The sequence below is a fragment of the Leptosomus discolor genome, chromosome 1, assembly GCF_034619465.1.
Source record: "Leptosomus discolor isolate bLepDis1 chromosome 1, bLepDis1.hap2, whole genome shotgun sequence".
NCBI lineage: Eukaryota > Metazoa > Chordata > Aves > Leptosomiformes > Leptosomidae > Leptosomus > Leptosomus discolor.
Window position 1 is genome coordinate 77,367,604 of NC_141391.1, and position 26,869 is coordinate 77,394,472.

At 44.8% G+C, this 26,869-nt stretch overlaps 1 protein-coding gene across 1 annotated transcript; it reads right to left on the reverse strand.

Annotated features, from left to right (window-relative positions):
- Positions 1-699: 699 nt before the first annotated feature.
- LOC104341962 (arylsulfatase D) lies at positions 700-24,942 on the reverse strand. Its single transcript, XM_086481983.1, has 10 exons — positions 24,890-24,942; positions 23,874-24,014; positions 22,887-23,008; positions 21,914-22,036; positions 19,974-20,397; positions 18,771-18,907; positions 16,758-16,892; positions 11,789-11,951; positions 10,628-10,749; positions 700-1,070 (listed from the first exon to the last, which is right to left on the reverse strand). Exons 1-10 carry the CDS (start codon positions 24,940-24,942, stop codon positions 700-702), a joined length of 1,791 nt encoding a protein of 596 aa, XP_086338109.1.
- Between the last annotated feature and the right edge of the window lie 1,927 nt (positions 24,943-26,869).

Here is a 26,869-nt window from a genome sequence, read left to right on the forward strand (position 1 = left end):
TATCTTGTCAAGGCAGCTGGGTGATGATTTTCAATGCTCTCGCAAGCGAGGTGACTTAACAACGTGAAAAATGTATGTCAGCAGGAATTGCTGTGGTTTAGCATTTCAGAACAGCTAGACGCTTCGCTGCTGAACTTGAGATGATAACTTCAGCTGCCTAATTTTTCAAACGTACTTGTCAGTTCAGTTTTCCCTGGGAATTCTTACATGATAGATAAACGAATGTACAGATGAGGCAAAAACTTGTTGTAAATTAGTACGTGTTTATTTCTTAGAGGCCAATATGTTTTGGTATGTTTCCAAATTAAACGTGCACTTGTGCTCTGAAATGCAGGACGGTTTTTTCATTAAAAAGATAAGGCCTGAATAGAGATCCCGTCTTGGGCTCCATCCTGTTCCCTTAACAAACATATTACCTGTAAAACCAGATGAAATTAAGGTTTGCTTTCTTACAATTAATAATTTACTTGAATTGAAAATCAGTAAGGAAAGAAATTTTGTTTCATTTATTTGGGTATTAGATCCAGAATTGTGCACTTGAGGGACAGATTATACGGGTGACCCATAGGTGGAATATGTTTGGAGAGTTTTTAATTTCTTTTTAAACCCACAGGCTTATTGAATTTCTGTATGTCTGTAGTCACATGAATGTGAAAACTATCATCTTTTTTAAAAGCTAACTGTACTTTGATTTTGGTATTAACGTATGCCGTCTGCTTTGTTGTCTTCTTCATCACACCAACACAATGGGAATGTGCCACAGCATGGCTGCAGCCACGGCTTCCATATATTATTGTAAGGAGACAGCTGCTGTGGGACGGGAGTCAGCGTCTTGCGATGCTCTTCTATAGCTCTTCCGATTCTCCTCGTTATGGTGTCAAACAAGGGCTCAGTGTCACCCGAGAGAGGATTTGCCTCAGAAGGATCTTGTGAGAGATCAAACAGTAGTGGAGGGTCGTGGTGGGTCACACCTTCCCCAAAACACGGGCAAATTCCTCTTCCAAAACAGGCCCCAGAGGCTTCTGGTTGGAATACTGGAGTAGCATAATGAGCTTTCCATACGGAGCCCCCTGTCACAGAAGAAGGACATTTGAACAGCTTAGTGGCACCAGGAGTCAGGGGAGGTCCCTGAAAGTTTGCTTCACGTTTTAAGTAAGTGATCTGCTTTGTCATTCCTAGGGCAAACTTATGTCGTGGTTGTCACACATGGGGGAAAGGCTCTTTTGGGAGCTGGCGAGGATTCGGAATGGGTTTTGTGGCTCATGAGCACACCTGCGCACTGGGTACATGCAGGGCCATATGGACTACGTGGAAGGTTATGTCTAATATTTTGGGTGCAGAGGGAGTCTCTGCCACTTTCTTGTGTCCCTTTGAAAACCTACATGCCTTTTGGGAGGAAAAATGGAGAACGTAGCCGCCAATTCCTGGGTGCAGGTACTGGCAGGTGGTTCTTCTGTTGGCTCTGTACATCGGAGCAGAGAAGAGCACTTGGACAGAAAATGATCACAGCTCATTTCCCTGCTGACTTTCCAGCACACTTTCAAATAGGGTGGTAGTTGCAGGCCATGAAAACAGTCAAAGCTGGAGTCTAGTTTTGAAGTCAACGTGGTGAAGGCAACTAGTTTGCAGCTTTAGACCCCTGGATATGTGCAGGTCTGTAACTTGTAATGAAGAAGTGACAAAGGACTAGGACTAAATCTGAACGCAGTTCAACAGATTTTCCTTCCTCCTCCCTCCTCCTATTTCCCCCCATTCCTCACCCCACGTTTAGAAAAGCACTATGCTGAACTTGGAGGCAAGGTTGCACCCAACAAGAAGGCAGCAATTAGATACTATGTCTGAAAAAGGGAGAGGAGAAGACAGGGGACATTCAACACTGCATTTTTCTGATTAGCTGCCTCTAGTCAGAGTGCTATTGTGATATTGCTAAAATGACTATTTAATAGATAAATATGAGATAGACAGGTAGACTTAGTTAGATATACATAGGAATTTATGTGATCAACATTCAGAAAAACCAAACTAAGTCATCACTCTTTTCCATAAACAGTTGAGCTGAACTCCCCATAACTTATACACTGTAGGGCAGTTCAGAGAAGTGAGCGTAGGGTGTCTGAGGAGAATCGTTCCAATTCCACAAAATTTTAACATTCACTTCTCCTAGCTGCTGGAGTTGCAGAGTGGGAGAGAGCGAACTCCTTATTAGTTCATTCAGAAGGATAAAGTGAGGCTGCTCTTAATTAACTTGTGTGGGTGAGCTGAGTAGACAGCTGGGCTACAGAGAGGTTAAAAAAAAAAAAAAAGGTGGTAGAAATCAGCGCTGAAGGAAGCAGCGGGGGTTTCAGTTAACTCCAAGAGGCAAAGAGGGATATGCAATTTGCTACTGAAGTAGCTCTGACAGAATTTGAAAGATGTGTGTGAATTTGAGGGCAACGTGTTAATGTAGTATGTCCAAGGGAAAGAAAACCTGCATCTTCAAGCCAAACATCTCTCAAACCCATCTGGTAACAATCAATCAATTTAATGAGCAGAAAAAAACAGACTGTCACTAATAAGCCTTATTGTGCTGTGATAGAGGAAAGGACTCTAACATACAGACAAAGGATTCTTCTGGCTTCCGTGCAGGGCTTAACTGATGAGTCCTGCCTGGGTGACATCAAGACACAATGGCTTCGTATCTAGTCTCTCCAATAGACAGCCATAAACAGACAATAAATATGTAATATGAATGTGCTATCTTGTAAAGGGGCTGAAACAGACTCTAAAAAAGTCTGTCAGCCCAGTCAGAGGTAATGGCAGTCAGGGCAAAGAATCAGAATTTCTGGCTTGGCTGAGAGTGGGATTAGCCAGTCTTTCAGAGACAGGACATCCCATTTAAGTCCCTTGCCATGAGCAGCTGTGGCTCAATGGGAAAATTTGTAGCGAGACACACATTGGAGATCTAGCTGTGCATGTTGCTTTGTGGGAACACAAATATACCACAAAATACACCTTGCATCTGATGCGTATTGTGTCTTGTGTCTATGTTACAGGTAACATGGCCTATTAGCAACTGATGTGTAGAGCAGAACAGTTGTTGATGGCTTGACATCCACACCATGGCTGTCTGGGTGTGTTTTACTGGGGGCTAACTCTTGTCTGGTCCTATCTACACAACATCTTTTAGTGATTAGAGCGTATTAGGTATAATCCTGGAGCCTATTTTACAGTTTAGTTTCATCTAAGGTCATGATCTCAAAGCCTATACCACAATGCAACCCATGAGTGGGTATGCTCCGGAGGGGTTTGCTTCAAAAGCATGCTTCTGATCTGACCTAAAATTGTAACGTAGACACAGCTTATGCAGCCTAGGAGAGCAAGAGGTGAGAGCTAGGTAAGGAGAATAGCAGTCCTTTAACCTGAAAAGCAATTCTTCAACCGCATCCCTTGATGGAGTATGTATGTAGCCTTTCACGAGGGAAGCGCAGCATGACTCTTCTAGCAGGAATTTTCTCCCAGAGTCGCTGCAGTCAGACAAAGCTTTCTCTGCCCAGAAACCTCCTCTATCCAGAAAAGATACACAATTACAAAGAAATGAAGACAGATCTCTAAGAATAGTGATGGATTTAGAGGCGTAGAAGATTCGAGTTTCTGACTGCTGTTCTGCTTTAGGTCATGCAAACAGGTGAATGGGCTCGGGGTGAGATGTGGTCAAGACTGGAGCTACTGGCAGTTCTGGTGTGGGACCTGCTTGGTACCAGCCTGTGTCAGGTGAACTGATCTTTCACATCTCTAGTGGCAGCTCTACGCTCTGCCCTCATTGTCATTCTCTAACTCCCTGGTCTGCCGAGTATTGGATACATGGCGGGAGAGAGTCAAAGCGGTGACTTTCATGTTTCTGCCAAGTGTAGGATTTTGTGGGCTCCACACACAACAGCACAGAGCTCTCCAGGGCTCGGGCCATGCCCTGCTCTGCTGGTGTTCACTCGAACCTCTGGCCCAGAGGTCAGGGTGTGCCTCAGGTGGGCACAGCAATGCCAACGCTTTGGAAATGAAGCCACCGCACACTGAGGTGGCCGGGCGAGGGCTCCTGGTGCCGTGAGCCCAGCTGGACCAGGGGCTGCCCCGCGCCTGCCCGTGGGCCCAGGGCAGCTGGCTGCAGGCCTCAGCCGGCGGGGGCCAGGCCGCCCTCCCTCTGCCCGCCCACAGACGTGAGGGCTTTTCGTACAGAGCACCTCCAGTCGTGAACACGAAAAGCGGAGCAGCTAACGGCGCCGAAGAGCCAGGGAGACTTTATGCTGTTTTTTACAACCCCCTCGTCTGGAGCGTTCGTTTCACGCCAGACTGGCGCCCACCGAGCGCCGGCACCGCTGCCGCCTGCCGGGCACCGAGGCGGCCGTTGGGGCGGTTGGCCGGCGGCGGTTGCGGCCGTTGGCGGTTGCGGCCGTTGGCGGTGCCGCGCTGCCACCTGGCGGCGGCGGCTGCTCCCCCCGCCCGCCCGCGGTGCCGGGAGGGCGGCGCGGCTTTGCGGGCAGTACGCTCAAACCCCACACCCTCCGGCCTGCCCCCCGCCCCCCGGCGCTAGGGGACGTGTTTTGGGAGGTGGGTGCTGCATAACAGCAGCGCCGCAGCGCCCCCCCTGCTAGGCATCTCCGTTGCTGGCCTACTCCCGACAGCACTTAGCAGGGCAGGAGCGCACCAGTCCCTCCTCCAGTGTTTGCTATATTTTAATCATGTTAAGGTGCTTAATAAAGAAGAGACCTGTGGCAACAACTGCGGGAGATAACCGTTAACCAAAACTAATTCCTTAAAGTATTAGGTTATGGGGCTGGTTCAACTAACCTTGATTTATTATTACTGCAGAGGGCCAATTTCCACAGGAAGAGCAAAAATCCAGAGCGGTGATTTACACTTCTCACTTAGAGAGGATACATTTTGATTGTGCCCAAACAGAAGAAAGACTTGAGTCCTGGGCTCCTTAGATAAGTACTTAAGACAGCCAAAATGTTGGCCTTGAACAGGTTGAGTATGGTTCCCTCACTGGGATCACCTCCTTCCATAGCCATGATGGTATCAGGTCATCCAAATCCCCAGCTAGGGGGGGGAAGCAGCAAGGCACGTGAGCTGCTGAGGCCCGGCCCACCTGTTTGTGGCTGTGCCAAGTAGCAGTTCTGCCCAATTGCAGCAGCTCTAGTAGAGTTGTGAAGGAGTTGCCACTGAGCTACAAAGCAGATGGGCTGCTGCAGCACTCTTTCCTATTGCCTTCCTTCCTGCCTTCCTGCCTTCCTGCCTTCCTTCCTGCCTTCCTTCCTTCCTTCCTGCCTTCCTTCCTGCCTTCCTGCCTGCCTGCCTGCCTGCCTGCCTTCCTGCCTTCCTTCCTGCCTTCCAGCCTTCCTTCCTGCCTTCCTTCCTTCCTTCCTTCCTTCCTTCCTTCCTTCCTTCCTTCCTTCCTTCCTTCCTTCCTTCCTTCCTTCCTTCCTTCCTTCCTTCCTTCCTTCCTTCCTTCCTTCCTTCCTTCCTTCCTTCCTTCCTTCCTTCCTTCCTTCCTGCCTTCCTGCCTTCCTTCCTGCCTTCCTTCCTTCCTTCCTTCCTTCCTTCCTTCCTTCCTTCCTTCCTGCCTTCCTGCCTTCCTGCCTTCCTGCCTGCCTTCCTGCCTGCCTTCCTTCCTGCCTTCCTGCCTTCCTTCCTGCCTTCCTGCCTGCCTTCCTGCCTTCCTTCCTGCCTTCCTTCCTGCCTTCCTTCCTGCCTTCCTTCCTGCCTTCCTTCCTTCCTTCCTTCCTTCCTTCCTTCCTTCCTTCCTTCCTTCCTTCCTTCCTTCCTTCCTTCCTTCCTGCCTTCCTGCCTTCCTTCCTGCCTTCCTGCCTGCCTGCCTGCCTTCCTTCCTTCCTTCCTTCCTTCCTTCCTTCCTTCCTTCCTGCCTTCCTTCCTTCCTTCCTTCCTTCCTTCCTTCCTTCCTTCCTTCCTTCCTTCCTTCCTTCCTTCCTTCCTTCCTTCCTGCCTGCCTTCCTGCCTTCCTGCCTTCCTTCCTGCCTTCCTGCCTGCCTTCCTTCCTTCCTTCCTTCCTTCCTTCCTTCCTTCCTTCCTTCCTGCCTTCCTGCCTTCCTGCCTTCCTGCCTTCCTGCCTGCCTTCCTGCCTGCCTTCCTTCCTGCCTTCCTGCCTTCCTTCCTGCCTTCCTGCCTGCCTTCCTGCCTTCCTGCCTTCCTTCCTGCCTTCCTTCCTTCCTTCCTTCCTGCCTTCCTTCCTTCCTTCCTTCCTTCCTGCCTTCCTTCCTTCCTTCCTTCCTTCCTTCCTTCCTTCCTTCCTTCCTTCCTTCCTGCCTGCCTTCCTTCCTTCCTTCCTTCCTTCCTTCCTTCCTTCCTTCCTTCCTTCCTTCCTTCCTTCCTGCCTTCCTTCCTGCCTTCCTGCCTTCCTTCCTTCCTGCCTTCCTTCCTTCCTGCCTGCCTGCCTGCCTGCCTTCCTGCCTGCCTTCCTGCCTGCCTGCCTGCCTGCCTGCCTTCCCGCCTTCCTTCCCGCCTTCCTTCCCGCCTTCCTTCCCGCCTGCCTTCCTTCCTTCCCGCCTGCCTTCCTGCCTGCCTTCCTTCCCGCCTTCCTTCCCGCCTTCCTTCCCGCCTTCCTTCCTGCCTGCCTTCCTTCCTGCCTTCCTTCCTGCCTTCCTTCCCGCCTTCCTTCCCTCCTTCCTTCCTCCCTCCCTCCCTCCCTTCCTCCCTCCCTCAAAAAATGTTATCAATAAATCAATCTCTCCAGAGAAAATAGAGAATGAGGATTCCCAATGGAAGAAAAAACAAAACCAAACCCCAGAAAAACTTCCCTGGAGGGCTTGAAGATCACAGAATGGTCGGGGTTGAAAGGGACCTCTGGAGATCGTCTGGTCCAAACCCCCTGCCAGAGCAAGTTCCCCTACAGCAGGTTGCACAGGATCACATCCAGGTGGGTTTTGAGTATCTCCAGGGAAGGAGACTCCACAACCTCCCTGGGCAGCCTGTTCCAGTGCTCTGTCACCCTCAGAATAAAGAAGTTTTTCCTCATGTTGAGGCGGAACTTCCTGTGCTCCAGCTTGTGCCCGTTGCCCCTTGTCCTGTCACTGGGCACCACTGAGAAGAGCCTGATCCCATCCTCTTGACACCCACCCTTTAGACATTTAGAAGCATTGATAAGGTCCCCTCTCAGTCTTCTCTTCTCCAGGCTAAACAGACCCAGGTCTCTCAGCTGTTCCTTGTACAAGAGGTGCTCCAGTCCCCTCATGATTTTCGTAGCCCTCCGCTGGACTCTCTCCAGTAGTTCCCTGTCCCTCTTGAACTGGGGGCCCCAGAACTGCACAGCACTCCAGATGTGGCCTGACCAGGGCAGAGTAGAGGAGAAGAATAACCACCCTTGACCTGCTGGCCATGCTCTCCTTGATACACCTCAGGACACCATTGGCCTTCTTGTTCACAAGGGCACATGGCTGGCTCATGGGCAACTTGTTGTCTACCACCACCCCCAGGTCCTTTTCTGCCGAGCAGCTTTCCAGCCACTCACCCCCAAGCCTGTAGTGCTGCGTGGGGCTGTTGTGAACCAAGTGCAGGACCCAACACTTGGCCTTGTTCAGCCTCATACAATTGGCCTTGGCCCATCGATCCAGCCTGTCCAGATCCCTCTGCAGAGCCTTCCTACCCTCGAGCAGATCAACACTCTCACCCAATTTAGTGTCATCTGCAAACTTACTGAGGGAGCACTCGATCCCCTCATCCAAATCGTCAATAAAGATGTTAAACAAGACCAGTCACAATACTGAGCCCTGGGGGACACCACTTGTGACCGGCCACCAGCTGGATTTAACTCCATTCACCACCACTCTCTGTGCTGGGCCATCCAGCCAGTTTTTAACCCAGTGCAGAGTGCGCCTGTCTAGGCCATGAGCCACCAGCTTTCTTAGGAGAATGCTGTGGGAAACGATGACAAAGGCTTTACTGAAGTCCACGTAGATGACATCCACAGCCTTCCCCTCACTGACTAGGTGGGTCACCTGGTCATAGAAGGAGATCTGGTTGGTTAAACAGGGCCTGCCCTTCATGAACCCATGCTGGCTGGGCCTGAGTCCTTGGTTGTCCTGCACATGCCATGTGAGTCCCCTCGAGATGAACCGCTCCATAATCTTCCCCGGCACTGAGGTCAGGCTGACTGGCCTGTAGTTCCCTAGATCCTTCTTCCAGCCCTTCTTTTAGGTGGGTGTCACATTGACAAGCCTCCAGTCATCTGGGACCTCCTGTGTTGGTGAGGACTTCTGGTAAATGATGGAGAGTGGTTTGGCCAGCTCCTTCACTAGGTCCTTCAGTACTCTCGGGTGGATCCCATCTGGCCCCGTAGACTTGTGAGTGTCCAGGTGACGTAGCAGCTTCCTCCTGGATTATGGGGGGTTTATTCTGCTCTCCGTCCCTGTCTTCCAGCTCAGGGAGCTGATTGCCTTGAGGATAGCTTGTCTGAGTATTAAAGACTGAGGCAAAGGAGGCATTAAGTACCTCAGCCTTTTCCTCATCCTTGATGACAATGTTCCCCTCCGCATCCAATAGAGGATGGAGATTCTCCTTGGCTCTCATTTTGTTGTTAATGTATTTGTAAAAAATATTTTTTACTATTTCTCATGACAGTGGCCAGCCAGAGTTCTAGTTGGGCTTTTTCTTCTCTTAATTTTCCTTTTGCATGACCTAACAAGATCCCTATACTTTTCTTGAGTTGCCTGCCCTTTCTTCCAAGAGTGGTAAACCCCCCTTTTTTTCCTGAGTTCCAGCAAAAGCTCCCTCTTCATCCAGGCCAGTCATCTTCCCCACTGGTTTGTCTTATGGTACACAGGGACAGCCTGCTCCTGCACCCTTAAGACTTCTTGAAGAATGTCCAGCCTTCCTGGACCCCTTTGCCCTTCAGGACTGCCTCCCAAGGGACTTTCTTGACCAGTGTCCTGAATAGACCAAAGTCAGCCCTCGGGAAGTCCATGGTTGTGGTTTTGCTGACCTCCTTCCTTACTTCACCAAGAATCGAGTACTCTATCATTTCATGGTTGCTAAGCCCAAGATGGACTCCGACCACCGCATCTCCCACCAGTTCTCTGTTCGTAAACACCAGGTCAGGTGCGGCACCTCCCGTGGTAGGCTCACTTACCAGCTGTGTCAGGAAGTTCTCTTCCACACACTCCAAGAACCTCCTAGACTGTTTCCTCTCTGCTGTGTTGTACTTCCAGCAGACATCTGGTAAGTTAAAGTCCTCTACAAGGACAAGGGCTAACGATTGTGAGACTTCTGCCAGCCACTTGTGGAATGCCTCATCTGTCTCTTCCTCCTGGTTGGGTGGTCTATAACAGACTCCCAGCAGGATATCTGCCTCGTTGGCCTTCCCCCTCATTCTTACCCATAAGCACTTGACTTTGTCATCACAATCATTGAGCTTTACACTATTGAAACACTCTCTAACATACAAAGCCACTTCACCACCTCGCCTTCCTTGCCTGTCCCTTCTGAAGGGCTTATAGCCATCCATTGCAGCACTCCAGTCATGAAAGTCATCCCACCATGTTTCTGTGATAGTGACCAAGTCATAGCTATCCTGTTTGTTGCCCATGCTGCATGCATTGGTGTAGATGCACTTGAGCTGGGCTGTTGATTTCACCCCCAACATTGCCATGCCACCCCTAGGTTCATCACTGGTGAGCCTTGTTTTGTCCCCTTCCCCCTTCGAACCTAGTTTAAAGCCTTCTCACTGAGCCTGGCCAACTCATATGCAAGAATCCATTTCCCCTTTCTAGAAAGCTGAACTCCGTTTGTTGCCATCAGGCCCGGTGCCATGAAAACCTCCCCATGATCATAGAAACCAAAATTCCATTGATGACACCAGCCACTGAGCCATGTGTTAGTCAAGTGTGTTTTCCTGTTCCTTTCGGTATTCTTGCCCGCCACTGAAGGGATTGAGGAAAACACTACCTGTGCTCCTGAACCTTCAAGAAATGACCCCAGTTTCCTGAAGTCTCGCAACCTCATCGCTACCAACCTGCATAACCAATAGTGGGTAGTAATCAGAGGGCTGTACTAGACTAGGGAGTTTTCTAGTAACATCTCTAACCTGGGCCCCAGGGAGACAGCAGACTTCCCTGTGGGATTGGTCTGGTCGACACATTGGGCCCTCTGTTCCCCTCAGAAGGGAGTCTCCTATGAAGGAGGTGTGACATCAGCAAAGACTGAGTGCTTGTTGAAAGCTCGGGAAAGCATTACAGCTGCAGTCAGCTTGTCTAAAGCCACAGCTGAAAAAATGAAACAAGTAAGATAGGGCTACTGAAAACAAACGGACTGCTTGAGATTAAGACCTTATGTGTCCAGTTCCTTTTTCTTCAAGCTTACACTAAAGCTGATCCCAAATGCTGTCTCAGCAAAAGCGATAGAAACACTGCAACGGCAGGGAGATTCTTGAAGCTATGCTACCCAGGAAGCGAAACCCTTCCTCTCAGGCAAGGCAGAACAGCTAACAGCGAAGCCTTTCTGCACCTTGCAGAAAAAGTGAGCATTTGAGGTAATAAACTTACTCCAGATATATATACCTATGTTTTATACATGATACTCTATTGGAAGCTAGAGGTCATCACATCTTCTCTCATCTGCAGGAGAGGGGGACGTTTATACTCACTGTCCTTTTGGTGCCACCGCACTGCATGCAGAAACACACCGCAGTAGTGAAACATGAACTCGTGCCCGGAGTGCTGAACTGTCCCCCGCAGCAAAGGCAGCAAGGTGCGCCCGTCGATTACCCTGATGGAAAGGATGGGAGTCACTGAACTGCTGAAGAATTTCAGTCTGTGGCTGGAGCACGAGAAGTCCTCACTCTCGGTGTATGCAGCATTAGGATTTCAAGCATTATTTCTAAACCAAGCTACTGTTTAGCTAATGAGCCCTGACATTTTTAATTGTGTGGATGGGTGCAGACCAATCACTAGCAGTTACCAGCAGTTTTTGCAATTACAGCTAGTTCACACATCCTGCCTGGGGAGATAAGTTACCATTACTACAATTTTCCTGGGAGTAAGTGATAACCATAGTGAAAGCATGGTTCACAGCTTTTAATTTTGCTACCTGAAATGGAAGTCACTGAAGTCACCAATAGCTCTGTGAGCTTGAGGCTTTGTTAAAAAAAAAAAAAAAAAAAAAAAGTCACTTACTGCATTGGCTAACAATTGGTTTAGTTACACACCACTGGTACTTTTATGCTTTTTCCTCAAATGGCTTAGCTTCTCAGACTTTCTCATGTTCTTTAGAGGAGTCTGATAGAGATGCTACAAATTGTTTGCTATCAAGGAAGCTACTTCTCCGGTACCAGCAGCCCAATGCAGGACATGTGCCATTTGCTCCACCTTCCCCACTCATGAAGAACCGGGCTTTCAACTATTGGAAAGGGCCTGTCCTGGTACTCCAACAGGACCAACCAGCTTTGTGAATATCTGTGCATTTTTCATAAAAATGAAGATTAAAAGAGGGTTTTTTTTATTTGTGGTTTTGGTTTGGTTTGGTTTTTTTACAGTCATCCCAGTGTCCCAAATCAATGAGGTTGACTTTTAGTGATTAGAAAACTGAATTAGCTAAGTGACCCTTGATAAAACATACTGTTTTCCTTTGCCTTTTCCATATAAGCAGCCAAGATGGGGAAAGCTACACAGAAAAAAGCTAGAGAATTGCCTGGTTAAGAAACAAACAGAATTTAACTTGTGGCTGTTAGGATGCATGACATATATAGTTAGCTGCTATCTAAATCATTAAAGGGGAGCAAGTATGGCTTATGAAGCCACCTTTGTACCTGTCCTGAGGTACTGCCCCTCCAGCCAGATGAACCACTGTTGGGAAAATGTCCATAAGGCTTGTCAGTTCGTTGATAACTGTCCCTTCAGGCAACACTCCAGGCCATCTAACTATTCCTGGGACACGGATCCCTCCTTCCCAGCCTCCCATTCCTTTTCCACCTGTTAGGGGGTGAAAGGTACCAAAAAAAGATAGAAGAATGAAAGATATTAGATGTTTATTATGCATGTATAATAACAGGTTTAGAAACTTTTAGAATATTCAGATTAATGAAAACACACTAAATCTTGGTGAACAGTAGAATGACTACAGTGCAATTTCTGTTCTTCGAAAATAAGTATTATTAACCTCTTTATTTTACACTGCTTTCTTGGGTGGCACATATAGCAACCCACTACTAATAAGTATTTTTGGCAGAAGAGGAACCATTCCACCATCTGACATTCTGACTCATAATTTGAATTGAATGTCACATCTGAGAATAATCTCCACACTCCCTAATGAGGGCCACGAAGATGATCAGGGGGCTGGAGCACCTCCCCTGTGAGGACAGGCTGAGAGAGTTGGGGTTGTTCAGCCTGGAGAAGAGAAGGCTCCGGGGGGACCTTATAGCAGCCTTCCAGTGCTTAAAGGGGGCTGTCCTGGGTTACAGTGTAAAATGTGCCAAAAGGAAAAAAAATATTCTATTACCATCTTCAGGAGCTGTTGAGACCAGGTGGGGCGGTGCTCCCTGCCTCCCCCCTCTGGACTATCTCCTGTCAATGGGCACAACAATGCCTTATCGCCTGACCCATCGATAACTCGCTCCTGGGCTATCTCCTGTTAATGGCCCATCAAGGAACTGCCTCACGACTCCCCATCCCATTGTGAGATGCTCCGCCCGGGGAGGGGGGGGAAGGAGCCAAGCAGTCCATGCCAAATAAAAACGGAGATTTTGAACACCCTAGCAGCCTTTCTTCCACTGGATTCCCAGAGGAGCTTTTCCCCCCACTGGAGTTCCAGAGGACAAGAGCTACCTACCGACCACTGGACCTTCGGAGGAAGACCAGACTCTTTTACCTGATTGCTGCTTCCACAGAACTACATCCATCACTTCAGGAGGACTGCAGCCAGCATCTTATCGGACTGCTACTGCCACCCTAACAGGGTGTCAGGTTGTATTCCTGACTCTATCAGTGTAAACCAGTGGGTTGTTTGTTTTTCCCTGCCTTGTGTTATATATATATATATGTTAGTAAAGAACTGTTATTCCTATTCCCCATATCTTTGCCTGAAGGCCTGTTAATTTCAAAATTATAATAATTTGGAGGGAAGGGGGTTGCACTTTCCATTTCAAGGGAGGCTCCTGCCTTCCTCCACAGACACCTGTCTTTTCAAACCAAGACAGGGGCCTTCAGGGAAGGTGGGGAGGGAGTGTTTACAAGGGTATATAGCAATAGGACAAGGGGCAATGGTTTTAAACTAGAAACAGGTAGATTTAGATTGGATATTAGGAAGAAGTTCTTTACCATAAGAGTGGTAAAGTACTGGAACAGTTTGCCCAGAGAGGCGGTGGAGGCCCCATCCTTGGAGACATTCAAGATCAGGCTTGATGGGGCTCTGGGCAACCTGATCCAGCTAAAGGTGTCCCTGCTCACTGCAGGGGGTTGGACTAGATGACCTATGGGTGTCCCTTCCAGCCCAATGCATTCTATGATTCTAATAACATGTCCAAGAAAAAAGTCTGGTATTAACAAAAAACAAAATCTGACTTGGTGTCAATGGACTAGAGGTTGCAGCCCCTTGGTGCCCGAGGAAGGGGGATTAACGCAGGGGCCATCTTGGTTCTCAGACAGTTCACAATCAGAGGCAGCAGGAACATTATGAAATAATTTGCGGTCCTGGAGAGCAGTGAGGGGAATTAAGATACTGTTTGATTGCCCTCCAGGAGCTTATAGTCCCAGGGATGCTCTGAGGTGGTTCCAAATGGAGCAGTGCAGAACCCATGCAGTAAACAGGAGAGTGCTTGGAATATGCTGCAGTGACAAAGACCTTCCACCTAGATTTCTGTTGAAGTTGTCTTGAGGTAATCCAAAGAGTCTTTCTTAACTTGGTTTCTCTTGCATTCCTCTAGTCCTCTTCTAAATTCTCTCCTCCATGCATTGGCCTTCTTGCAAGTCAAAATATTAATTGTTTTGAATAGTATTTCAAAGTGAGAACCATTAACTAATTATAGATATGAGTTATAGATGTCAAGGATGGGGATATGAACGGAACGATGTGGTTTAAAGCCAGAACTCCAAGTTGAGGGTCCGTTTAGAAAACAGGTACTTGTATGATCTTTGCTCTGTTATTCCTCCTATCAAGGGCAGAAATGACAAGTCTTTGCTGGAAAGTGTTGTAGGAAAATGGGCAAACAAAACTTGAAGCTAGCTTATTAGCTCAGCTAATAAATCAGCAGCTGAATGGTAGTTTATACTCATAGTTGCAGCTGAGGGGCAAGGTTCCCAGAGTTTGGTTTTAAAGGCTAATGGGGTGGCATGATGGATTATACACAGAGCATGTCCAGCTACTTGTGCAATCATCTTTGTGCTATGTAAGATAGCGGTATTTCGTGCTTTGTTATTCACTAGCTGCTGTTCTCATTATTCATATGCTTGGCTTACCTATCTTCTTGTTTTTAATATCCTGTTAGCAATAACAGTTGTGAATTCTACAGATATTTATTAATTAAATTAATTTTTAAAATCTTGATTCTTTAAATCTAAAATCTTTAAATATTTTAAATTGAGTCGTTGCTGGGATGTCACCTGTTCTGCTCTGTGTGGACATAAATGGGAATGCCTTTCTGTTACTAATATCTAAACTGATATGCTGTCCCCTCTTGCCTCCTCTCTAAACAGGCATGATTTCATCGTTGTCCTCTCATACTGAAATATCTGCCTAACCACATCCAGCTTTCCTCTCTGTTACCGCATCCTGGGCTGCATTAAAAGAAGCATGGCCAGCAGATTGAGGGAGGTGATTCTCCCTCTCTACTCTGCTCTGGTGAGACCCCACCTGCAGTGCTGCATCCAGCTCTGGGGACCCCAGCACAAGAAAGACATCGACCTGCTCAAGTGGGTCCAGAGGAGGGGCACAAAGATGATTAGGGGGCTGGAGCACCTCCCCTATGAGGACAGGCTGAGAGAGCTAGGGTTGTTCAGCCTCGAGAAGATAAGCCTTCTGGGAGACCAGTAAGCTGACTTCCAGTACTTAAAGGGGGCCTGCATAAAAGGTGGGGAGGGACTCTTGATCAGGGAATGCAGTGATAGGACAAGAGGTAGTGGCTTTAAACTGAAAGAGGGTAGATTTAGATTAGCTGTTAGGAAGAAATTCTTCACTGTGAGGCTGGTGAGACACTGGCACAGGTTGCCCAGAGAAGCTGTGGCTGCCCCCTCCCTGGCAGTGTTCAAGGCCAGGCTGGATGGGGCTTTGGGCAACCTGGTCTGGCGGAAGGTGTCCCTGCCCATGGCAGGGGGGTTGGAACTAGGTGGTCTTTAAGGTCCCTTCCAACCCAAACCCTTCTATGGTTCTGTGAGTCTCTGATAATAGACTTGTGTTAGGCTAGTAGAAGTGAATTCCCTAGGTTAGGTTCTGAGCTATTCAAGTGAGCCCATTGGCCTTTTTGCATCTGTTACTGGTATGGAAACTTCATATCCAGAACTGAAGGCTAATTTAGCATTTAGGACTGTTCCTGGATGAGATTCCAGCTCTATCAAACATTGCTTGTGTGGCTCATCAAGTAACTTACTGCTAGACAGTGTGCATTTTGATGCTGAGCAAGCTCAAGGCTCCTGAATCTTCTTCTGTAGGGAAATAAGTGATGGGAGCAGTTTTCAGTCTTCATAATACAATAACTGCCAAGCTGCCCAACCTGTCACAGTGGCTTTTCGAGGCTTGGCAGTCTGAAGGGAACACATGCAAGAGATACCATAGACCTTCATTTCCATAGAGCTTTTGACACTGTATTGCAAGCCAGTCATAGAAAGAGATTCTAGAAACATCTACCTAATAGATAAGAAACTGGAATACTCTACTGAGAAAAGAGTCATCATGATATCTGCCAGTGTTGACATAGATAATTGTCTGCCGTGAAAGGCAGAAGGATGTTTCAAGTGAGACTCCGAACAGTGTGTGCTGGATCTGCATCAAGGGAAGTTCAGACTGGACATTAGGAAAAGATTCTTCACTGGGAGGGTGCTCGGACACTGGAACAGGCTCCCCAGGGAAGCAGTCATGGCACCAAGCCTGTCGGAGCTCAAGGAGCATCTGGATGATGCTCTTAGTGATCCAGTTTAGCTTTAGGCAGTCCTGCGAGGAGCAGGGAGTTGGACTCGATGATCCTTATGGGTCCCTTCCAGCTTGAGGTGTTCTGTGATTCTACGATACTACAACACTTTCAAGTAGTGCTTTGGGTTATGCGTTAGATAGTATGCTTACAGTATTTAAAGACAACATGGAACTAGAGGGGGTACAAGTGTACTGGAGTCTAAAGAGTGAATGAATGAGGGGGAGAATAGCAGAGTTGAAGTATATGATGACCTTGCAGCAACTGGCTGTTGCAAGAAGGAAATGAATCTATTCTCTGTAGATTGGTGAATAGGGCAAGATCTGTTGCTTAAACTGCAGCAAGGAAAATCTAAGGTAGGTACCAGGAAAAAAACTCCAGTAGCACAGACAGTGACAACTGGATTATCTGAGGAATCACGGAAGGCCTGTAAGAATAGGCTAGACAATATAGCTGTCACGAGTAGCTTTGGTGAAAGTGATCCTGTCTGGGGACTGAAAGGTGAATAGCTGATGCCCTGAATTTGCTCCAGCCCTGCAATCCAAGATTATCATCCCAGCACATAGTTTAGTAAATGTAGTCTATCTGGATGTATTTTATTCTATCATTTTCTTTTTATAAGGAAGTCTTATACATGTACACATTGGTGAAATTTTACCTTTATAGATCCCATTCCATCCACCCAACTGAGCATTTCCTCTGTGAGCCTCTAAGGATCCTCCATGATCAGATGCAAAATAAATAAATGTAGTATTCTTCAAACCTTCTTTGTCAATAACATCCAGAAGCCTGCCTGTAAACAAAGCAAAACATTGTAATTATATGTCCAGAGATGCAGTGAGATTTTTAGGTCTTGACTCAAAATTCAGTGAAGACCAAGTCTTTCCATTTGCCTGAATGAGTTCTGTTTTGAGCTACCAGAAGCAATGCAAGGAGTAATTCTGCAATACAGAAATAATAAGAGCTCAATGGAAATCTGCTGAATGTGTCCAAAATTTGTTTGTGGTCTCTCTAAAAACAGGAAAATAAAAAATAAAACCAATTGGAAAAGAATTTAAATGAATGATCCTTTTTATTCAAGCTACTCAGAATACTCTGTCAGCTTTATACTGTAAATTCTCTGAGCTGAGGATTGTCTCCATTGTCTAGCCTCAAGGATCTTGAAAAGCTTTAATAATAGTGCCTCCTAGACTCCTAATCACAGAAAACTTCTGTGTTTCACCAGGAACTGAACAGGAACTCTGAGATCAGGCTGCATGCTATCAACCCAAATCTTCTCCTGATATCAGTGGTAAAAATTTCAGAGACTGTAATTCAAACCTAACTTCATAAGGAATGTTTTCAGTTCTGATAGCGTCAAATGTTTATACAGAATATGATTTATGTTTGATTGCTTGTCCTCGTCACCTTCTACATCAAATATATGCACCAAGAACAGCTTCCATAGCTACAGAAGCAGCAGCAAAAGCTGAAGTATGCAAGGAAAAAGCATAAGCCAGTGATCGGCTTTTGCTCAATCTCTTCTCCTTTACAGACCTCCTGTGTCTCCTTGGTCAAACTACTTATTGACCTTACCTAAAAATAGACATCTTCAAGAAGAGTTTAGATTGAGTCTAGGCATATTGGTTCTGAATTAGACCCAAAATCTCTTACTTAGCTGTCCAGCCCTGGAGAATTCTGTCGTCACTGGCTGCCATCCTGTTTGGCCTATACAAGGCATGGTCCTTACACCATCAGACTTCTGCTATCCAGCTCTGCTTGTGTAGCCTGTGCCTGAAGGTGACTAGTGCCAAAAATTTGGAAAAGGAGCATGGCATCCTCTGGTTCAACTGGATCTTGCAGGAGTTCTCAGCCTGTCCATCAGAAGCAATCAGGCTCCTCTCAAAACACAATTTTGTAAACATGGTTATTGGAGGAAGAAAAGGTTCGGGGATTGAATCTTGGCCTGGGTGGAGGTGAATGCACTGTCCATAGGGCTTTCACTTGTGACTAAACAGGAACAGTAGCTATCTCCCTCCCTCCCATTGAAGCAGAAGGGATTGACTACATGAGGCTTAGGTCTAAACCTAGGCTTTCGGTGCCAATTAGGTTTAATTGGTTTAATTAGGGTTTTAAACGTAATTGGCACTGAGTGTCTGGATTTAGACCTAAGTGAGTCTTCACGATGTACTGACTTCACACAGCTTATTAAGTGAAACTCCATAACTTTTTAACTTGGCCTTTTGGCTAGGAGGCAGTTCTGGTTTCTGCTCCAGGGATTATTCTGTGCTAAAAATGAAAAATACACAAACAAACCACCATATAATATAACATTCATTGGAGCACCACATATCTTCTGAGACTAGACAGAGCTGGAGTAATGTCTTACCTTTTTATTAACAACATGATCAAACACATATTTGACTATTTGACTGCATTTAACATTGCAGCACAGAAGTGTGTAAATTAAAAAAGAAAAAGAACAAACCCTCACAAGAACAGTTTAAGATTTCATTTTAAGAAAGAAAGAAAAGATGTGTGGTAATGGTACGGCAGTCTCTGGAGCTGACTCTGCGTCCGAGGCAAATTCACTGACTTTTGACATATACAAATAGGGAGTTGTGTGACCACCCCTTTAATTTCTTTTCCACATTCAAATGAATGAAGGATTTTCTTCAAGAAGGCCACTTACCCACCATCCAGTCCATCTCCTCTACATTATCTCCATATAGGCCATGCCTGCTTCTTCCCTGAAACTTCTCTGTGGTAATGAGAGGGGTGTGAACATGTAAAAGGGAAACAAAGAGAAGAAATGGTCTATGCTTGTTTCTGAAACAGAAGAAAGCAATAGTCATTTCTCTGCAAACTGTCACTCAATCCAAAATAGAACAGTGGTATTGTAGTGACTATCTCGATAAAAATTATTAGTCATCTAAACCAAAAATTTTTTATTTTGACATCTTTGCATTTTTTAGGTTTTGGGAGACAGAAGGGATTGAAATAACCCTCAAAGATGTTGGTTCTGTATTAAGACCAAAAATAGTAATGGGGCCTTTCTTTTTCTGGTTCTAAACTGGACATGTGTAGAACATTAAATAAATATCTAGAAAAGTTCATAGCCAAAAGACCGACACACTCTCAGAGGCAAGGAGAATACGACTCGCTTGCTTAAACTTACACATGGATGTCACTGAGCATCTGAGACATCCTCATGGAAGAGGCAGAAGTGACCCTGCACCCACAGGGGAACCATATCCCTTTAACATCAGGCCAGACAGGCTATCCTAGGAACACGAGATTTTCCATGCTCAAAGCTCTACAGAAGGGATTTAATTTACCTCCAATTTCCCCTAAAAAACAAGGAGCCCCCAACCCTGAAAGAAATATTGTAGTCTTATTCAAGGATACACTCAGACTTGACACATGAATGTTTTAAAGACAGTGGTTTGTTCATTTCCAGGTGACATTACTGATAGTATTGTAAATGAAGGGCACCTTTGGAAAACAAAACAGAACTCACTATCACCCTCCTGTTTGTAAGATATTAACTTCGTATGACACTTTTTATGACAGTCCATTCATCAGGCTAAGGTAATTTTTCAGTTCCTACTGGCAGAAAGCTCAGTCCTTGGCCAGGACCCCTTTGTATTAGATGAAAAAACCATAAACACCAAAAAAATCATCTTCCTTTTCCTGAAGAGCTGACAAGCTACACATAAGACGAAGGACAACAGTTGGATGCTGACAGGTAGAGGGATGCCAGAAAACAACAAATTACTGGCCAGCATCAGAACGGGTAGCTCAGCATGCCAGCTGCCAAACCTAGTGGTGTATGACACAGTAATCACATTATTTTTAAAAATCCTTAAAATGCAATACAATTTTTGTTGGATACCTTTCAATGAATGTAGTTGCCTCCTTCAGCATATTAGAAGTAGTTTTTTCTAGATTCATTGGTTGTTCGGTGATATTATGGTTTCTCATCAGGATGCAGTTCCAGTATCTGGTGAAACCATAGCTGGAGAACCAGGAGATGAAATACAGGAGACCACAGATGGCCAGACATGTGATTATTTTCCATTTTACTGAGAATAAATTGGTAAGTTTTCCAATCAAAAGAGTAAGCACTGCAAGGATGATCATCTGTGTGTAAAGCCAATATGTATCTTGCATAGACTTGGCCAGTTCAGGGTCGTCTGTGCCTTGACACTCATTCAGAAGGGTAAAAGGCATGCCATAAAAATAATCAAAGCCATGATTTAAAGGATGGTGGCAGTGATCACGGCGGGATTTGCAGTTCACACCCATATGCCACTTCCCTGAAAATATAAAACAGAGATCTTAAAGCCAACACCATTAGTCTTGGGTGTATCTGTCAGTATTTCTAATAGGTTGGCTGTGCCTAGTTAAGGTACAGCCGAAAGAGGAGCTGGTGTGGAATTGGGACAGACTCTTGCGGAGCAATTGTGCATTGGCACTTTGGCTGCCTAGGAGAGCTGGTGTTCCTCACCTATCTGTTAAAATTCCACGTAGGGCAATGGTCAGCTTAGATGCCTTCCTGAATAAGAACAAATAGGGTTGCAATAGTTGGTGCTTGTTATTTTTCACGTGATAAAGCAGCCATTCATTAACGGGTAACCTGATGGGCAGAAACCCTTGTGCCAAAAGAAACAGCTAAGTGCTAAAATATGAACTGATTCACACACAAGTTGTATCTGACCTTCACAGTCCAAGAACAAATTTCAGGAAGAAGGTGTACGCATTGGCTCTGTGTGTCCGTATTCATCTTAATGATGAATGGCAAAAATAGGCCATTCCAATTATCCAGTGCGATTGGACATATCAGGATATGCCATACACAGATAATGAATGTTAATGAAGTCGTATTCGAGAGCAGTATAATTATCCTGACATTGGAGGACAGACAGTCTATAACCATGGGCTTAGGGGCTATTAGCTAGACAAATAACTGCTGGGAACTACCAACCAGCTCTGTGCTCATGTAGATGAATGCAGTTTGCAGTATAAGCTATACCAGACTGCAGAGAGCTAGGGAAAATTCACCCCTTTACACAGGCTTCTGTGCAGTCAGTACATCAATATGACCCACTTCAATTTAGGAACTAAATGACACCTCAGTATGATGGAGCCAAGCAGAGGTGTGAAAATCACAGTAATTACAATTAGGCACATGCCACCTTTGACTACATCAAAAAGAGTTTAAAAATGAGAGGTGCTTGAAAGACACATCCTTTAATGGCTCTTCAGGCAAAATTAGCAAAGAGTTAATAGGATTTTCTTCCTTGAACATGTGTTCTGATCCAACACCCACTGAAATCAATCAGACTCTCAGTTTTTTCGCAGAGTTCTTTTGCAGAAAATTAAGGCGTTTTTAAAGTCTTAACTGTGATAATAAGCAGGATGCATAAATAACACAAAATCTAGCCACCAGGTATAATTAAGACCACTGTGGTATCTGGGTACTAACTGGCAGACAACATTTTTCTGGTCTAACAGATCAGTGAATATCTCTGTTGGATCTTCCTAAAGTAATCTGTACTGGGCAAACAAGATGCTTTCCTTTCAATTTACTTCTGTTTACAGCGTACACTTGTGTATTCCATACATCCTCATTTTGGATTTATCAGGTATGCTGTGCTGACATTGGGGCTTGTGGATGACATTCTAAAAACCCTGCTGATATTGTGAAAGTTAGGCATACAAGAAACTCTAGTTTAACTGATCCTAGAACTTTTGGCAAAGAAAAATATTTACAGAAGCAGCCTTATTTGAAAAACAAGCAATGAAATGTTGGCAAGTTGCTATGTCTCATACCTACAAGTGCTGTAGAATAACCTTGCTGGTGCAGTATTCTGGCGAAAGTAGTTTCATTTGGTGGGAGCCCGCCAGAACACCCATTCCAAAAGAGAATCCGCCGTTGATTGCCAGATGCCATGCCTGGAGAGGAAGAACAGTCTTTAAAATAAGCCAGATTTCAGATTTTCAGTTTTCTCAGGTTGTTCTTTCTAATGAATGGGACTCAGTTGCCTAAGCCTAGTGCCTGGGATATTCTGATTGACCCCCAGAAGGGTGTCTCTTCCAAGTACTATGTCATTATCTGCTAGTCCAATGCAGATATCTCAGCTATGCTGGAGTGTCTACAAATAGCACTAAGATGCCTATGTTTGGACATTAGGCAACCTCTTAGAACCAAAGTTCTATCAAAATATAATGTTAAAAAAAGCGGGAGGGTGGAGAAAGAAGTTTCATATAGAGCAAAAGGCTTACAGAGTCAGGGGTACACACTTCTGAAATGTACAGTTCATGACTTCTCCTTTAGCAAGTCAGAATCATATCAGAGGAGCTACACTGATTATTGCTGCCATATGCAGTGGCTGAAGTTTTCCATCATGAATTTGTTGAGAACTATTCTACAGTTTGACACATTTTACTATGAAAAAATTTGCCAGGATATTCAAAATATTACACTTTACTGAATATAATCTTAATACCACTGAACATACAGTGTTTACACAATTTTCTTCTTCATGTTTCTACCTCTGGATGCTTTGTTCTGCTTGGATTTTCATCTGTTTCTGTGTTGTCATTTAGCCACATTAAATGTGCTTTCTGTGGGGATTTTTCCCATAGAAATCAATCACTAAATCTAGTCATCTTTGGTTTTGCCTGTCTCACTGAGATCCCAAAGCCTTAGATTAACTAGTCTTTAAAATGGTTTATTTAAGGGGATTTTTAATAGCAATAATGGCTAGACAAACTGCAGTGAACCATTAGAGAGAGGCCCAACCTGATCTGATGGGGTATCTGCCAGTCAGGAAAGCTGCTCTGCTCGGGGTACAGACAGCAGCTGCAGCAATGTGCTGAGTAAGTCTCACTCCTTCCTTTGCCAGGCCATCAATGTTAGGGGTCCTAAAGAGAAAAATCCCATCTCTGATAAAAATGTATTACGCAGAAGTTCACGGTATCTCACTCCTCCTAGTTTTGTCCAGGACATCACCATCAAATTTATAAACCTCTCTGTTTATCTACAGCTCAAACAGGAAAGCTCTGTGTTATACATTTTTGAGATACCTTGATTCCTTCAAAATGAGTTTTCTATAGATAAATATGTTTTTATTAATAACTAAAAAGAAAAAAAAAAAGGAAAAAAAAGCGCTGTTTCAAGTCTGTCCCTTATCAAAAGCTTACACAGCTTGATATAGTGAAAAAGATTCTGTTAATAGATACAGGACAACACAATTTCCAAGACTATACTAAGTTAAACACAGGGTGTGTATATATATATACACACACACATACACACAGACACATAAATATACACACACACATGTATATATACACACACACATATATACAATCACTCTATATACAGATATATATCACATAGACTGAGCTGTCATTTCATAAGAAGCCTACTAGAGTTGTTAGTTGATATTAAATCCTAATCTCAGTCCTTGATATTTCAACCCTGGAGCTGGGGAAACTTATAAATTATCCACGTGCCTGACAAATACAGTGCACGGACACTTATGCAAAGTTCTGCCTATGTATGTTGAAAATCAGAGGTCCAAGGAAGTTGCTCAAGCGTGCTTGTGTAATTATTATTCTAGTAGGAATTACTGTAGAACATTTATTTTGTACTTGGTTTGAAAAGAAGTGTATCTAGATAAATAAATCTGTTAATAATGAATTTTTTAATACTAAGTGTCATCAGTGTTTTTTCCACTGAAATTCACCAGGAAGGGATAATTTATTTCATAGAATACGTTCTTACCTTATTGTATCATTGCCATAGCAACCCACATCTCCAATACCAAGATCATCAGCCAGTATCAGTAAAAAATTAGGTTTTGAAGGATTTGATACACAGGTACTTGGAAACAAGCATAAAATTAGCCAGATATTTAGGCAGCTCCTGAAATTAAACGTAAATCGATAATATTACAAAAACATTTGTAAGCTTTACAATAGACTTAAAGGTTATGACTCAGTATAGATGCAAACAGCTACCAAATACTGCCAGCAGATGGAGCTCCTGAATAGTTACAAAAGTTCTTGGGTTTTCTAAAACCAACAGTTGTTTTTTTTTTTTTTTTCGTATTCGCACAGCAGTTTTGTGTGTGCATTTCTTTATTGAGATTTGCACTAATCTCAGCAGATGTTTCTGGTAGAATGAGTAGTTGGATGCTTGCAAGTCTCCTGAGGCACCCCTTGTACAAGGGTGTAGGACACTCCTGTTTAAGGCTCCTAGAATGAGTGGGACAGGAGCATGGGGGTGGTTGGCGTGGAGGTACACTGGTTATGATGGCAATGCCTTGACTATTGCACCCAGTGCTACACACAGTATCCTCAAAGTGCTCCTTCATCCATGGACCATCTACAAAATCAAGGTTGCAGCAACAGGCTTAACCTTGGTTATCTTCCCGGAAGACTCTGAGAATATCTCAGCAAATGTCTTAGTTGCTCAAGGTGTTTGCAAGAGGCAGCTTACAGATGTTCACCTGAAGTAAAATACATATGCTAGAACATAGCTACTGGCTGCTAGTTCATTAATAGATACTTCAATGTGATAAATGCATAGTAAATATACCATATATTATATGTACTCCTAAACTTCCATGTCCTATAGAACTAGAGTAAAAGGCCTTGGAATACCAATAGAACTAAACCTGTATTAGCTGCTCTTCGATTCTTGATGAGTTTGGGGGCAGAGGAGAGAGATCTGTTTACATTTTCTTAAGCACAACATTTAAAAACCAGGAAAGATCCTCTGCAAATGTCTTTTCTTACCGTTGTTTTCCCTGGTAAACTTCATGGTTTCCCCTTCTGTGAAACAGGTACATAGTTGGTCACATAAATTCCGGTGAAAAAAAAAGAATAAATCAGAGCCCAGTAGCTCTGTTGATCTTGTCTGTGAGGTTGGTCATTAACTGCCCTGCATTACCGCAATTGTATTGCCGCTGCTCCAGGCCGACTACAACAGAGGTGGGCTGAGCCAAGAGGGCTTGATTACACCGTCCCTACGTTCCAGAAGGTGTGCGCGCAGAGCCCTCTTGAACTGACACTGCAAGGCAGAAAGAACACTTCTGAGGGCAGGTAAGGTCAGATAGCACAGCGTGCGGCTTTGCAAGATTTGGCCTGCTCCCAGCTGCCGGTAACTCCAGGGGGACTTTGTGAACATTCGAAAGGCGGCTAAATGCCCATGGCTTTAAGCAAGTGTTAAAGGTGCCAGTGTCCTGGTTTGGCCGGGATAGAATCACAGGCCAGCCGTTGCTAGGCAGGCTCAAGTCATCCAGGGCAGCTGACCTGAGTCAGCTACTGGTGTAGCCCGTACCATAATGTCATGGTCATTACAAAGGGGGTAGGCTTGCTGAGGAAGGGGAGCTCCTGTGGGGTTCCTCTGGCTTCTCCCAGGGACTGCTCTCTGGTCAATTATGATGACTAGATATTCATTTGGCTGAGTATATCTCTGGTGGTGCTTACATTAAATCTATTTCACTTTTGCCTATGGGTCTGGTCTTCTTTTTCCCCGATTCCCCCTCTCTGACTGGTGGGGGTTTGTCAGGTGACGGTGACTGTTACAGTTTAGCCCTGAGTACAGGCTAAATGTAGACAGTCAGTTACTCAATACATGCACAGTACTGTTGGTGTTCACTGGACTTAAGGTGTTCACTGTTTTACAAATGAGGTAATGATAAGTGAAAGCTCACTTTTACTTAACCTCAAATTATCTTTAAGGTCCAGGAAAGACTCTAATCCTTACTGTGAGCTTAGAACTAGAAAAAATACCTCAAAGAAAAGCCATCCTGGAAACTAATATTTGCAGTGTTATTCTTAGGGAGAGGCCTGTAACATTCTTAGGTTTTGATCCTATCTAGTACTTCAAGGAGGTGTTTCTACCTGAATGTTACTAAAAACTGTCCAGAAACATAAATATCATTATGATTATTTCCTTAAAGGACTTCAAAGCTTAATGCCATTTATAAATTTAACCAGCCAAGTTTTCTACCTGCCAACTCTTAGAACTCAACCTGAACTTTAAAAACCTAGAAATAACCTTTCAGTTTCTAAATATTTATTTTTTTCTGGCAAGGCAGATTTTATGAATAGAAGCAATTTCCTATGCTTGCTGAAATAGAGAGCACACTTAGTTGCTTTGGGCAAAGAATGGCTTGGAAAGTGCACTCCTTTTCCTTGTGAAGGCCCGGACTAAAGGGTCTCCAGAAGATGCTGCACTGGAATCGTGCAGTCTTGCAGAAGTACATGGTAAACCAGCTCCATCAGGGACTGCAGTACAGTCATCTTCGTGGTCTACAGTGAAGTAAATTAGAGATTACATTTGTTCCTTCACTGTGAAAAAAGATAAAAATCTGAAATATCCCATCCATGCGAAATCCCTACTTTTCCACACTTCTTTCTATTTCCAACCAGCACAAGAACAAAGATGTCGTTGGCTCTACTAAGGAACAGATTGGAGCTAGTGAGAATACTTACTTACTATAACAACTAAAAGCATGTTTGTAAACATACAGTCACTTCTAAACATAGAGAACTGAAAAGTTCCATCTTGACTAATGAAAGACTTGTGGGTTTTTTTTTCCTCCAAAATCAGCATGTTCTCCAGTTCTGAGAGAACTTTTTTCTGCCTATTTGGTACAAAAGAATGTTACAGTTACCTTGAATGTCTAAGGAGTACTAAACTGGCCAGAGCAGAGTATAATCCTGCCCTATGCATTTCAAAGGATGAACCGGAGGATAAAAATATTGCAG

Excerpts from the sequence above, each read along its gene's own strand:
- LOC104341962 (XM_086481983.1), bottom strand. The coding sequence starts at position 24,942 with ATGTACCTGTTTCACAGAAGGGGAAACCATGAAGTTTACCAGGGAAAA. Across the intron at positions 23,009-23,873 it reads TATGGCAATGATACAATAAG|GACCCCTAACATTGATGGCC; the intron begins GTAAGAACGTAT and ends TTTTCTCTTTAG. Across the intron at positions 10,750-11,788 it reads GGGGCAGTACCTCAGGACAG|GGTAATCGACGGGCGCACCT; the intron begins GTACAAAGGTGG and ends CCTTTCCATCAG.